This window comes from Chiloscyllium plagiosum, unplaced genomic scaffold, assembly GCF_037043375.1.
Source record: "Chiloscyllium plagiosum isolate Xiang-an unplaced genomic scaffold, Cpla_swu_hap1 HiC_scaffold_10, whole genome shotgun sequence".
NCBI lineage: Eukaryota > Metazoa > Chordata > Chondrichthyes > Orectolobiformes > Hemiscylliidae > Chiloscyllium > Chiloscyllium plagiosum.
This window is the reverse complement of record NW_028270148.1, coordinates 67,995,054-68,010,344: the sequence shown is the minus strand read 5'-3', so window position 1 is coordinate 68,010,344 and position 15,291 is coordinate 67,995,054. Positions and strand designations below refer to the sequence as shown.

The window sequence follows — 15,291 nt, the reverse complement described above, 5'->3', positions numbered from 1 at the left end:
CTCCTTCCTCCTGTAGCAAGACAGGAGGAAGATTCATAATGGCTAACTGGGGATTCACTAACCAGAGGTCACAGACTAAGGATATGGGGCAGGCCATTTAAGACTAAGATGAGGAGAAATCCCTTCACCCAGAGAATGGTGAGCCTGTGGAATTCTCTGCCATAGAAAGCAGTTGAGGCCAAAACAGTTTTGAACAATGTTTTGAAGATAGTGTTAGATATTGTTTTTAGGGCAAAAGGATCAAGGTGTATTAGGGAGACAGCAGGCACAGGGTATTGAGTTTGATGATTGGCCATCATCACATTGAATACAGCAGGCTTGAAGGCCATTCAACTCTACTGTTCCTATGTCCTATATTCCATGTTCCTATTCAGAACTATTTTGAAACATCAGCCTGGAATATGTGCTGAAGGAGGATTGACTCAGGATCAAAGGGTGCTATGTCTGAACTAAGATTTGGCACTCTTATTTTGGGTTATTGGTTTAAATGGATTATTTGGTGGCCTGAGAGTTTATAATTTGAACATTATTTTTCATTGTAAACATTTGATCATTTTGCATAGTTATCTCAAGATCATAATTGTTTAACATTTCTACCAAATGTGTGAAACTGACTTATTTTCCCCTGAACACGTTTTCCTTGGTTGTCAGGCAGGCCATTTGCGATTGAACTGCTTAACCCACGTAGAGCAACTTTTCTTCAGAATGAACTTAAAGAACTTCAACAGGTGATTAAGAAGAGTGCAAAATTAAATTCCTTGGAATTTACAAAATGATTTGTTTAAGCTTTAATGTAGCTTATACATTCTTTGCAGAAAATTAATAGCTCTACTGACAAAATCCAAGTTCGAGATTTACAGATAGTGACCAGGTGAGCATGTCCAATCAAATTACCCTCCATTCTTCAACTTGTTTTATTTACTAAGCAAACAATTAATTTGTTCCTGATTATTTTGTTCAGGGAGGCAATAGGACATATGAAAGAAGGTGAAGAAGAGAAGACAAAGTCATATAGTGCCCTAATATGGACAGAGAAAGCTATAGTAAAGAATGATATAGATTTTCTGCAGGATTTACAGGTACAAAGAAACAAATTTGTTGCATAAGTTCAGCTTTGCATGTTGTGTGCAAGATGCTTCAAAGAAGAAATAAACTTCCGAGATGAGGCTGTTGAATCTGAATCATAACTTGCATCTTTGTAAATGTTGTTAAACCCAATGAGCTTCAGGGCTTTCACTTGTGACTCAGCGAGAAGTAATTTTTGTGGGAGTAAGCTGTTCAGGGGGTTATTGCATTTCTTGCTGTTCAGTCTAATACTAATGAGCTCATCTCTTTGGAATACAGTAAGTTAACCTGGAACTGAGTGATATTGACTTAGTCTCTTCCATTAATTATTTTTTAAAGTTGATTTCAGTGTTTATCTGGAGCAAGCACTTAAATTGTTTTATCATGTAGTGAGAAGGAAGTAAAATAGATGACAAATTAGCAAATCCTTTGATGTAACCCTAATTAAAATTTAAAATAAGTATTGGCAGATTTCCATGGGCAGACTTGCTAGAAAACAGAAGGTGTGAGAGGTGCGGGGCATGATGCTGAAAATATCAGATTTATCAAAAACAGACTGGTTTGTTGGTCTCGATCTATTTCCATAAGGATTTAAATAAAAAATGTCTGATATTTTGGAAGCAGACTTTCTAAAAGATATGCATTTGCTTTCAAAACTAGTTTGCTTAATATTAGACCAAGGACACTTATGATGGTCTATAGCTTGCAACTGAATGATGAATTTCATAAATATTGAAGTAGTGTTAAAATTGTGAAACTTACAGTACCATTTTTGGAAGAAAGTTTCTTGACTGCGGAGTGTACTTATGAAATTGAAAAGAATGGATTGTCAGGTTGTAAGTTAGCTCGCTGAGCTGGTAGATTTGTTCTCAGACGTTTCATCACCATGCTGGGTAACATCATCTGTGAGCCTCCGATGAAGCATTGGTGTTCTGTCCCACTTGCTATTTATCTGTTTCAGTCTGTTGTGGTGGGTGATATCATTTCAGATTCAGTTTCTGAGAGGTTGGTAAATGGGGTCCAAATCGGTGTGTTTGTTAATCGAGTTTTGGTTTGAACGCCAGGCCTCTATGAATTCTCATGTGTGTCTTTGTTTTGAACGCCAGGCCTCTATGAATTCTCATGTGTGTCTTTGTTTAGCCTGTCCCAGGATATGTGTAAGGATACTAGTGATAGTTGGTCATGTCTGTAGTGCTCGTCTATCCTGGTGGCTAGTTTCCTGCCCGTTTGTCCAATGTAATGTTTGTTGCATTCCTTGCAGGGTATTTCTTAAATGATGTTCGTTCTGTTGGTATGGGGTCCTTTAAATTCATGAGGAGCTGTTTCAGTATGGTGCTAGGTTTGTGGACTACCATGATGCCTAGGGGCCAGAGTAGTCTGGTCATCATTTCCGAAATGTCTTTAATGTATGGCAGGGTAGCGAGAGTGTCTGGCTGTGTTGTGCCTACTTGTTTAGGTCTGTTGTGTAGGAATCAGCAGACTGCGCTTATTGGGTACACGTTGTTCCTGAATATGTTGTACAGGTGTTTTTCCTCAGTTTCTCATAGTTCCTAGTGCTACAGTGTTTTATGGCTGCTTTAAATAATGTCCTGATGCAGCTCCATTGTGGGTGTAGGGATAATTGCTCCTGCAGTTGAGAATCTGGTCACTGTGTGGCTTTCCTGTAAACATTGGTCTGTAGTTCTCCATTGGCTTTGCGTTCTACTGTGATGCCTAGGAAGGGGAGTCTGTTAATGTTCTCTTCCTCTTTAATGAGCTTTATACCGGTAAGGATGTTGTTTATGCATTTATGGGTTTCTTATAATTGGTTGCAAGGACTGCAACAAACATTACCTTGGATAGACGGGCAGGAAACTAGCCACCAGGATGCACGAGCACCAACTAGTCACCAAAAGATATGACCAACTATTACTGGTATTCATACACACCGATAAAGAGGGACATCAGTTCAACTGGGACAATAGATCCATCCTGGGACAGACTAAACAAAGAATTCCTGGAGACCTGGCCTCAAAATGGAACTCTATTAATAAACATAAGGATTTGGACCCCATTTACCAACCTCTCAGAAAAAGAATCGGAAGTGATATCACCCACCACAACAAACTGAAACAGATAAATAGCAAGTGGGACAGAACACCAACGCTTCACCAGAGGCTCACTGATGATGTTACCTGGCACGGTGACAAAATGACTGAGAACAAATCTACCAGCTCAGCGAGGAAACTTACAACCTGAACTACAAACCTTCAAGCCTACAGAATGGATAGTATTCAATAAGTTTGTCTAATGTTTTAACACATCTTTTTAGGATCTAAAGCTTGACCAGAAAACTCCATTACGAGTTCTTCACCGAAGGCCTCTAGCTGTAAGAACACGTGTAATACACAATATGAGAGTGGAGTATATAGATCTACATCATTTTCGTCTTTATTTAAAGACACAGGCTGGGACGTATCTTTTTACAGTTTGTGCAAATAAGAAAGTAAAAGATGGAGCATTTTTAAATAATAATCTTTTTCAAGAATGTGTGCCATTTTAACATTGCATTCAGTTTGCAGACCTTAAAGTTGAGTTTTTGTTTTACTGATCCAGTATCTTCAACATAGCCAATCAATTAAATCCAGGATGTCAGGTTGGAGATGTAGTGTCTCTGAGAAGCTCTTGACAGTGCAGAATATTTTAAATACCTCCTTTTCAGCTGATGCTTCAGTGCAGATTGGTCATTTGTATTGGATGCACTATTATGTGTCTTAATGCAGATAGGGAAAGATCTATGTTAATATGCAGACATTAATACCAGAACTAGCCAATCCTTGCATAATGCTACTGCTGGTGACCACTCCTGTTGCTCTGGATGCTGGCTGATATAGGACTTTATCATCACCCTAACCACAACTGGAGAATTGGAACTACAGTATCTTATAAGAATTATATACCCTTAAGACTTTATTTGGCTTTTGACCTCACAAACCTCATAAACTGTGAACTCTATCATATTGTGGTCACTGCTCCCTCGGGTAATCTAGTTTGCCTCATTACACATCACCAGATAAAAAAATTACCTGTTTCCTAGTGAGTTCTACCACATGCTACTCCAAAAGAAATCTTGTAGATATTGCATGAATTCCCTTCCTTGTGATCTGCATATTGAAGTTCTCTTTGATTATTGTAATAGTGCCTTTCTTACATGCCCCTTTATATGTCCTGATTTGTTTTCTGCCCCACATCCTGGCTTGAGAGTCTATACATAACTCCCCTTCCTATAAGATTCTACGCCTTCTGACCCTATATTGCTTCTTGGTATTGATTTAATTTCATTTCTTACTAACAATGCCATCCGGCCACCTCTGCCTATCTGGCTGTCTTTTCACTGGATGTGTATCCTTGACTATTTAGTTTATAGCCTTGATCCCTTCCCAGTCATGTCTCTGATGCCCAAAACATCATCCCCACCAATTTTACTCTGTACTACAAACTGGTTTACCTTGTTTCATATACTTTGTGCATTTAAGTACAACACCCTAAGACTTTTGAGAAGATTTGTAGCTCAGGTTGAGGTTCTGGGTGTAGGTTAGCTCACTGAGCTGGAATGTTTGTTTTCAGACATTTCGTCACCATACTAGGTAACATAATCAGTGAGCCTCCGGTGAAGCGCTGGTGTTATGACCTGCTTTCTGTTTGTGTTTAGGGTTTCCTTGGGTTGGTGGTGTCATTTCCTGTTCTTTTTCTCAGAGGGTGGTAATGGTCCAAATCGATGTATTTGTTGATAGAGTTCCAGTTCCACTCTATCAACAAATACATCGATTTGAACCATTTACCACCCTCTGAGAAAAAGAACAGGAAATGACACCACCAACACAAGGAAACCCTAAACACATAAATAGAAAGCGGTCATAACACCAGTACTTTACCAGAGGCTCACTGATGATGTTACCTAGTATGGTGACAAAATGTCTGAAAACAAACCTTCCAGCTCAGCAAGCAAACACATCCAGAACAACCTAAGACTTGCATTGATTGCCCCTTTCTTGTAGTTGTCCACACTGACCCTCCGAAGAGCATCCCACCCAAACCCTTTCCCCTGCCCTACCACTCTACATTTACCCCTGACTAATGCATCTAACCTACACATTTCATGAATACTTTGGGCAATTTTAGCAAGGCCAGTTCACCTGACCTGCACATCTTTGGATTGTGGGAGGAAACCAGAGCACCTGGAGAAAACCCACACAGACAAGGGGCGAATGTGCAAACATTACACAGATAGACAGTTGCCTGAGGCTGGAATCGAACCTGGGTCCCTGGTGCTGTGAGGCAACAGTGCTTGCCACTGTGCCACTCTTTATCTGCTGTGCCTGAAGTTAGGTTTGTGACTCTTCCCATACTTTCTGTCCTATAACTTGTTCTGGAAACTTTGATAACCTCTTCTGAGCACACCCAACCACCAACTAATTTCAAGTCCTTGTGGCCATCCTATGTAGCCTTTCTGCTAGGATCTTGGTCCCAGATCATTTCAGGCGGAGACTCTTCCAAATGGTACAGTTTTGTCTTGCCCCAGTGTGCCTGTGTCCCACAAAATGGAACCCTTTTTCCCATACCATTCCATTAGCCATATGTTTACTTCCCTAATCATCTTATGTCTTTGCCATTTTTTATATAGCTCCGGTAATAATTCAGAGATTACAACCATTGAGATCTTGTTTTTAATTTTGTACCTAATTCCTTATATTCCTGAAACAAGATCACTTTACCCTTGACTTTGTTGTTGGTGCTTTCTCTCCAGTACCCTTTCAAGTCAACTCGAGATGTTTTTCACCTTGGCACCAGATAGGCATCTCATTATGTGTGCTTGACCAGCATCCTGGTCTGTACCCCTGAAGGAGGAAAAAATAGATTTTAGGAAAGTGAAGTACATCCCTCCTCATATATATTTGTTCTATAGCTTACAGAGCTATTCTGATTTGGAAATGAAGAGGCTGATCATTGCATTTTATACCCTTTCGAAACAACAAAACATCACTCCAAAGCATTCCAGGATACCATCCACAGTTTGTAGATTTTGGCTTGTGGTTACCTTTGGGTAAATCTGGTGTCCTGTTTCATGTTATTAGCTAATATGATATGTAATGTGCAAATATCAATGAAATTTTCTATAAAATATGATTATTTATACTCTCATTTGTCTGTCATCCTGGAATTGTTTGACTTTCTAATATACATTAGATTGCTTTAACAAGTTCGATAATAACCAGATTCTAACTAACCTTTATACTGAATAAATATTCAGTGATATTTAATATTCCATTGGACAAATAAAAGTTTTCTGAACTATCTCATAGCTATGTTAAAGAGTTTGTACATGGAGATTTTGGACGTACCCAGCCAAACCTTGGCACCCTACTGAATATGACAACAGATATTCTTGAACTAGACGTAGAGGTGAGAGCTCTTTCTATTTTTGTCGATCTTGTTTTATGTCAAGCTTCTGCATGCAAGAATTTGTGCAAGGCTTTTTGAATCAGGTTTCTGACCTTAAGCAAGGTTATGTTCTATCAAGGAAGTACCCAGCTTTCTTCCATCAATCTCAATTGGAGCATTGGACTTCACAATAGCTGCATTTTGTGGCTACCTAGTAATTTTGTGTGAATTACTAATGCAGAATATTAATGAGAAGTGCCTGCATTTATGTAGGATTTTTCATCTCCTGTAGATATTCCTGAAATGCCTTGCAACCGATTTATTTTTATAGTTGCTTACTGCAGAAAAATTAGGTAGCTAATTTGTATATAGAAAGGGCGATTCCATAAAAATGAGAGACACCAGTTCTGTTTTGACATAGTCAAGGGAGGAATGTTGTCATGGGGATCTCCTTGCTGCTGTTCAAATAGCATACAGAAGCATTGATTGAACATTTCGTCTGAGAGAATACACTTTTCATTATACAGCACATCTTCAGTATTTCATTAGTTCACTTGTCTAAATTATATTCTCTGGTTTGTGGCAAAATTTAAACCTAAGACTTAAAAGGAAGAGTGCTACCAACTATGGCAAGGTAGCAATTTGCATTAGAGTAAAATTCCTGACTTTTATTTTACTTACAATGCTGTTTGCAATTAAACAAGTTGCCTTTTCCATACTGTCTCCCTGTCACATGATGTTGTCAATCTTATCTCTCTCATCTTTACAGGGACATAGGAGTCAGAGTAGGTTATTTAACCCCTTGAGGCTGTTTCACTGACCATGAGATTGTGGCTGATTTGTCATCTACCTCTATCTGACACCTTTGTCCCATAGCTCTTGAATTTGTGTCACTCAAAGATTTTAATCAACCACAGATTTAGGTGAACCATGTTGTTTGAGGGGGCAAGTTTCCTTTTTGTATAAAAATGTTTCCTAGCTTCAACCCTGAATGATCAAGCTCCAATGTTTAGACACTGCTTCCCACTGCTTGATTTCCCAGCCATCCATAATAGTTTCTCTACTTAGCACATCAGTTCTCTCAATACCTTAGCATGTTCAATTCTATCACCCTTCAATCTTTTAACACCCTAATTTGTGTAACTTTTCCCTGGAATTTAATCTTTTGGGGTCCTGGCTCAGTGATTCGCACTGTTTTCTCATAGCACCAGGCACCTGGGTTCGATTCCACCCTTGGGTGTGCGGACTTTTCACATTCTCCTGGTGACCGCATGGGTTTCCTTCAGGTGCTCCAGTTCCCTCCCACAGTCCAAAGATGTGCAGGTCAGGTGGATTGGCCATGAGAATTACAGGGATAGAGTAGGCGGGTGGGTCTGTGTGAAATGCTCTTTGGAGGGTCAATGTGGACTTCATGGGCTGAATAGCCTGCTTCCACACTGCTGCAGACATTCCAAGGCCAAATTGCTTCTCTCAAAGAGTTGTGAATCCTTGGAATTCACGATCTCAGATTTTGGTGGATGCGAGGATGTTGAGTAAAGGAGGTAGACAGGTTTTTAATTAGTATTGGGTTGAATGGTTGTGGAGAGCAAGCAGGAAAATGGAGTTGACATCAGCCATAATTATATCAAGTGGCAGAGAGCAGGGTCGGGGTCTGAATTGTGTACTCCTGCTGCTAGTTGTTATGTTCCTATTTATTCTTCCAAGGTTTTGGTGCTCGGGCTTTGCTTACAGTATTTAGGGTTTGCCTAACCAAGACTTTGTATGGCTGAAGCATGACTACTATCCACTTATATTTTATTCTTCTCGATATAAAGGCCAGAATTCCATTAGTCCTTTTAATTATTTTTTGTGGCTGCTTGTGCCATTTCAATAATATGTACCGAGACACCCAATCTCCTTGGACTGCTTACCATTTGGAAAATGTTATTTTATTGTTTTGGATAATGATACGTGACTATCAAAGTGTCTCGAGAATGTTGTGTGTTGCTGTATACACTGCTTAAATATGCTGCCTATCTTTGTGTCACCAGTATATTTCGATAGCTTTCTAACCCATTATCAAAGTCAATGCTGAATAGTTGAGACTTCAGTGCAGATCCTTGATGGTCATGCTAGTCATTACCAAACACAAAGCAAGGTTTTTAATGGAGTCTTGTTTCTCTTCTATATTTGCTGAATCTCTTCCTATCTATGTTTCTTGCTAGCTTCCTATCATTCTAATTTCTCCCTTTATCATCTTACTGATTGTAGCCAGAGTAACACTTGGTGCAACTTTTCTTCCTGTTCCTGCACATTTAACACTGGTTTTCCCAAAGATTTATTCTTGGTCCTTTTTTTAATCATCTAGATGCTGCCTCTCAGTGACATTCAAAAGCACAACATTAGCTTTCAATGTATACAGACATTATCCAACACTAGTTCGCCACCACTTCTATTGATCTCTGCGCTGTTGCTAAATTATCAGGCTGCTTATTTGGCCTTTCCCCTCTCTATATCTCTAATTTGCTGCAGACCCATAATGCTCTGAGATATAGGCATCCTTCTATTTCTGGCCTCTTTAACGTTCCCAATTTTAATTGCTCCATCTATGATGACCATTCCTTTGATTGCCAAGGTCTGGAATACCCTCCCTATCTCTCTCTCTCTCTCTCTCTCTCTCTCTATCTTGCTTTCCTCCTTTAAGACAGTCCTTAAAGCATAACTCTTGGACTAAACCTTTGGTCACTTGACCTAATATTTCCTTATTAGCTTGATGTATTTTATTTTGACATTGCCTCTTGAAGTAGCTTCGAATGTTTCATTATGTTAAAGGTACTCAATAAATATATGCTGCTTTTACTCACTCATGCTTGTCCCACTTAAATTCTAACCAGCATTATTTTTGGTCTTCCATACAAACAAATTTACGGTCACCACTTCAGATTGTTATAACTGCTTTACGCCAGTTACCAAGAAGAGAATATAGTGAATGTCCCAATGTTCGTCTGGTCCAAACTGTCAAAAATGAGAGACTGGAACCTGTACCACATAATGGTCTCTTCTTAACATGGTCCAGATTTGCTCAAAAGTTTTAATAATGGTACTAACTGTGCTTTGAAATTTGGGTGCAACACTGTAGGTAAATGAAATCCAAATGTCTTTGTAAATATTTTGGGGTCATTACTAATGGCTTGCAACCATCTTGTAGTTTCAATTAGTGGAATGGATTTACTGTTGTCTTCACAGTACAGAAAACAATTACATACATAGTAACCTTCTTTCTCTTTAGTCTGTAGATGTTGACTGGCCGCCAAAATTGGATGAGTGAAGTGCTGGAGTTTGAGCAATTGCTGGCTGAATTCAGTACTAACTACCATCAAAAAGATTATTAGATACTTCATGGGAACTGATGTAAACAAAAACAGTGACAATGATTTTTTTAAGTTTAATTTTGCATTCATTTTCTAAGGGCTCAGTTTCAATGTAAACCTTGTAAATAGCTTATAAACAACATAAAAAATAAATGTCTGACCTTAAATTATGAATCTAATTTGTACAAAGTTGACTCACGCTCAAGCTACACAGCTAATTTTTAAAAATTCATTCAATGTCATGGCTAGACCAGCATTTATTGCCCATCTGTAATTACCCAGAAGGCAGGTAAGAATCAATCACATTGCTGCAGGTGTGGGGTCACATGTAGATCAATCGAGGTAAGAACGAGAGTTTCTCTCTCTCCCTATGGGCATTAATGAACCAGTTAGGTTTTTCCAACAATCAACAATGGATTTATGATCATCATTAGATGCTTAATTTCAGATTTTCTTTTTATTGAATTTACATTCCACCATCTGCCATGGCAGGATTTGAATCCAGGTCCCCAGAACATTGCCTGGGACTCTGGAATAATAGTCTAGCAATAATATCAGTAGGCCATTGGCTCCACACAAATAGTTGGTATTTGGTTAAAAATAGTACTTCTGAAATTTGTGAACCTGTGAATCTGTTGAAAAACTGCCTGGTGAAATTGTTTACATGTCCAAAAAAGAACTTGCTTTCAAGATTAATGTTTCATTCTGATCCAAAAAAATATAGTTTCTAATATTTTAAATACCTATGAGTCAAATTAATTAAATAATAATCATATGTAAATAGTGTCTTCTAATCTTGCTAAAGAATCTCGAAACACTACACCAGCAGATGACTTGTGAATTTCCCATTTAATATTAAATTTCTAGTCATCTTGCACCAATTAACATACCTCAGATATTAAAAAAGTCTTTTTGGATGGTGCCAGTTGTGAGCGAAATGTTTGGACACTGTAAGAATGCCCTTCTCTAAATACTGCCATGTCCAACTCAACCAAAGAGATTTGATTTTTCACTTTTTTTATGAGCAATACTTTATAGAACAGAAACAAAACAGCTATTTTGTCTCCATGACATGATCTCAGTTTGTCTACATCACTTGACTTGATATGGGGGGAGGTGTTGAACTGGAGTGGACAAAGTTAAAAATCACACACAGGTTATAATCCAACAGGTTTGTTTGAAACTTCAAGCTTTCAGAGCACTGCTCCTTTTGACTCTGCATGTGAATGAAGACTTCAATTCATGTCACAGAATGCTAATTCCAATGTCAGCTTGGACATTGTGGTTTGTTTATGTAGGCATGTACAGTGATTTTTCAGTCAAAGAATTTAGCTCTGATCAGCAGAGACTAAGCTACAGTGGATTTGCAACATGGCTGTGCTCTGTTACTGAATTAAACTAATTTTTTTCAAAAAGTTCATCTCCACAGCATACATTTTCCAAAGAAAAGATGGGCTTTAAAAGAGAATTTATATCTTGAATTCAAAAATTTAGCATTTAATCTCAGATTAAGTTTTAATCAATCTACACCTGAATTAAACATTTTCTATTTGTTCATGGGATGAGTGCCACAGGCTAGACCATCATTTGTTGCCTATTCTTAATTGTCCTTGAGAAGGTGGTAGTGAACCATTGAAGACCATCTGGTGAAGGTGCTCCCAACATGCTATTATTGAAGAGATTATGCAATATTTCCAAGTCAGGATGAAGTCAGAAGTCACATGACATTAGGTTATAGTTCAACAGGCTTATTTGAAATCATAAGCTTTCAAAGTGCTGTTCCTTCGTCAGGTGAAGGTGTCTCTTGCCAGTGTAAGTCACAGGTTTGAGATAGCTATTGAAGAAACGTTAGAAAGTTAAACTGGTGATAGGGTAAGTAAATGTTTCAGGCATGAATAGATGGTAATCAAATAGCTGCTTTGTTGTGAATGGTATCATGGTTTTTAAGTGTTAGAGCTGCATTCATCCAGGCAAATGGGGACTATTCAATCACACGCCAAGAGGGTAGTGTCCTGATCTTGAGTCAGTAGATAACTTACAACAGGATATGTTGTCTGTTTTTGAAGGCACAGTACTTCACTTAAATTTCTGATCAATCACTGAACTTGTGATCCAAATATCACTTGTAGGGATTGAATGTCAAAGGATGTGGTTGCACACTCTTGGGAATGACTATCTTCGCCACCACACATGTCAGGCTAACCCTCAATGTTGTTCAGGTTTTAATGAGTCAGCCTGTTTGTGTATAATATTCAGAAGTGGAGATGTTATCTGACTATTGCAGACATCATGTTGAAAGGAAAGTCAGTTACTACCCTGATAAACAACATTGTTGTCCTTTAGGCTGACGTAGTGTCCTACAGCATGAAAACAGACCCTTTATCCAACCAGTCCATGTCGAACATAATCCAAACTAAACTCGTCCTACCTGTCTGCTCCTGGCTCATATCCCTCCAAACCTTTCCTATTCATAGATCTATCCAAATGTCTTTTAAATGTTGTAATTGTATAAGAATCCACCACTTCCTCAGGAAGTTCATTCCACAACTGGCCTTCAATAACCACAAGCACCATCCTTTGTACTAAATATGATTCTACTCTTTCTAAAGGTTCTTCTGTTATGCCTATTTACTTCATTATTATGAGAATTCTTTCATACAAAGGGTAGTCACTCTTACCTCTGAAATTCAGCCCTGTTGATTTTTTAACTCTAGATCTCATCACAGCCTTCGCTTAATGACTTTTTTCATAACTGATCATTGGTTAGGTATTGTCAGCAACACCTGTCACTTGCCAATGATTACATAGACTAGTGGGACCCTAAGTAGCTGTATGGTATGTAACCTGCTTTTTTGTAGATAGTTGGGAAATTCCATTTTGTTAGGTAAATTCCAGTTGTTATATCTAGCAGAATAGTTTGGCTATTTCCTTTTAATCTAAATAACCAAAACGGAGCAAGGCAATGTACTTTATTTAGAAGAAGGTTCGAAGAGAATTAACCACATAACCTACAATTTTAGTTCACTTGTTTCCAACATTTGAGTGACATAGGACTCTGAAGCTTTTCATCTGCCAGGCAAGACATCAATTACTTGTATTAAATTCCAACCAAACGGTGACATTTAGAGTCATAGAGAATATAAAGCACGGAAACAGACTCTTCGGTCCAACCCCTCCATGCCAACCAGATATTCCAACCCAATCTAGTCCCACCTGCCAGCATCCAACCCATATCCCTCCAAACCCTTCCTATTCATATACCCATCCAGATGCCTTTTAAATGTTGCAATTGTATCAACCTCCACCACTTCCTCTGGCAGCTAATTCCATACACATATCACTCTCTGCGTGAAAAAGTTGCCCCTTAGGTCTCTTTTATATCTTTCCCCTCTCACCATAAACCTATGCCCTCTAGTTCTGGACTCCCCCACCCCAGGGAAAAGACTTTGCCTATTTATCCTATTCATGTCCCTCAATTTTGTAAACCTCTATAAGGTCACCTCTCAGCCTTAAATGCTCCAGAGAAAACAGCCCCAGCCTGTTCAGCCTCTCCCTATACTAAAATCCTCCAACCCTGGCAACATCCTTGTAAATCTTTTCTGAACCCTTTCAAGTTTCACAACATCTTTCCGATAGGAAGGAGACCAGAACTGCACGCAATATTCCAACAGTGGCCTAACCAATGTCCTGTACAGCCGCAACATGACCTCCCAACTCCTGTACTCAATACTCTGACCAATAAAGGAAAGCAAAGCATACCAAACGCCGCCTTCACTATCCCATCCACCTTCAAGGAGCTGTGAACCTGCACTCCAAGGTCTCTCCGTTCAGCAGCACTCCCGAGGACCTCGCCACCAAGTGTACAAATCCTGCAAAGATTTGCCTTCCCAAAATTCAGCATCTCACATTCATCCGAAACTAATTCCATCTGCCACATCTCAGCCCATTGGCCCATCCGATCAAGATCCCGCTGTAATCTGAGGCAACCCTCCTTGCTGTCCACTACACTTCCAACCTTGGTTCATCTGTAAATCCACCAACCATACCTCCCTGCTCACATCCAAATCATTTATATAAATGACAAAAAGTAGTGGACCCTGCACCGATCCTTGTGGCACTCCACTGGTCACATTTACACAAAGCCTGATGAATCATAACTTCATGAATACAAGATGAATGGGCAAGTTGTTTATGCTTTGTCACTGGCAAATTAGATTTTTCATCATCGTCAATTTCTGCAAGGGGTAGTGCAATTTGTACAGATCTTTTTGTGATCTACGGGAGTTCTAAAGCATTTTACAGCCATTGTAGTATTTTTGAAATGTAGTCTCTTTAGGATGTGTGACAGTCAACTTATGCATAGAAAGGTCCTACACTTAGCAGTCTGATGACACCTATTAGCTTGTCTTTGCTTATCTGAATATTTTGAAAACAGTGAAATATATTTGACAAACATCATTATAATGACGACTGATTCAAAATTATTGCTCTATATATTGACAATAGTAAATCCCACCTCCTGACTTCCACATCACACTCTCTTGTATTAGTAATTTATTTTTATAATTTGGGCAAATTGATGCTTTACCTGCTGAAACAAACTGGATTGGTCTTTGAAAGAAATAACATTGACTTAATAGACTGAATGTTCTCCTGTACTCTGTTTTGATTTTGTATGTATTTGATGATTTAAAGATTGGAGGCAGGTCATACATGTTTGCTTGCCTGATGGAGGATTAATGGATTAGGCTATGGTTGTGTTGGAGTAACCTTGCCTTTCTATAAAAGAGAAATCTGTATCCTCCATGCAACAATAATTTTGGTATAATTGAAATTAGAAGAATATATTCATGCCACAACAGTTTTATCACTTGTAGGAGCACTATTACTGCAAACCTGTTTCCTAAAATGCATGAAGTACTTGTGTTCTAAAATATAGGTGGAGCTGGCTACTTAACTCTGCTTTGGTGCAGGTACATATAATGGATTTTAATTGGTTTTTGTTCAATGTATCAAACATGATTAGAATTATTATAAATCACCATCTAAATATATAAATCACAACTGTTATCTGTTTTAAAGGAGTTCTTCAAAGCTCTCAAAGTCAGTGGCACGTAGAGAGTTACTATTCAGACTAGACTGTGACCAGAAGTGTGCTGCAAGAATCGGTTCTGGGTCCACTGTTGTCTTTCATCTATATGAATGATTTTGATGAGAACATAGGAGGAATGGTTAGTAAGTTTACAGATGGCTTCAAAATTAATGGTGTACTAGATAGTGAAGAAGGTTATCTCCAAATACAACAAGATCTTGATCAGTCAGGCCAGTGAGGCAAGAAATGGCAGATGGAGTTTAATTTAGATAAATGCAAGGTGTTACACTTTAAGTCCTGTCCTGGCTTGCCTTACTAGTGTTGTGGAGGTTCAGGATTCCTTGAAAGTGCTGTTGCAGATGG

General features: G+C 38.7%; 1 protein-coding gene across 2 annotated transcripts in view; it reads left to right on the top strand.

Annotated features, from left to right (window-relative positions):
- Positions 1–10,010, top strand: part of pus10 (pseudouridine synthase 10) — a 77,728-nt gene extending 67,718 nt beyond the window's left edge. The window contains exons 13-18 of one of the 2 annotated variants that reach the window (XR_015758462.1): positions 652–728; positions 816–871; positions 962–1,079; positions 3,377–3,433; positions 6,408–6,507; positions 9,755–9,802. Coding sequence is in view for 1 of the 2 variants with exons in the window: in XM_043696059.2 (XP_043551994.1) it covers positions 652–728; positions 816–871; positions 962–1,079; positions 3,377–3,519; positions 6,408–6,507; positions 9,755–9,793 (533 nt within the window). In the remaining variant the exon portion in view is untranslated. Of the gene's footprint in view, positions 1–651; positions 729–815; positions 872–961; positions 1,080–3,376; positions 3,520–6,407; positions 6,508–9,754 lie in introns of both variants that reach the window. The other variant, XM_043696059.2, reaches the window with a different exon arrangement.
- The last annotated feature ends 5,281 nt before the right edge of the window (positions 10,011–15,291 follow it).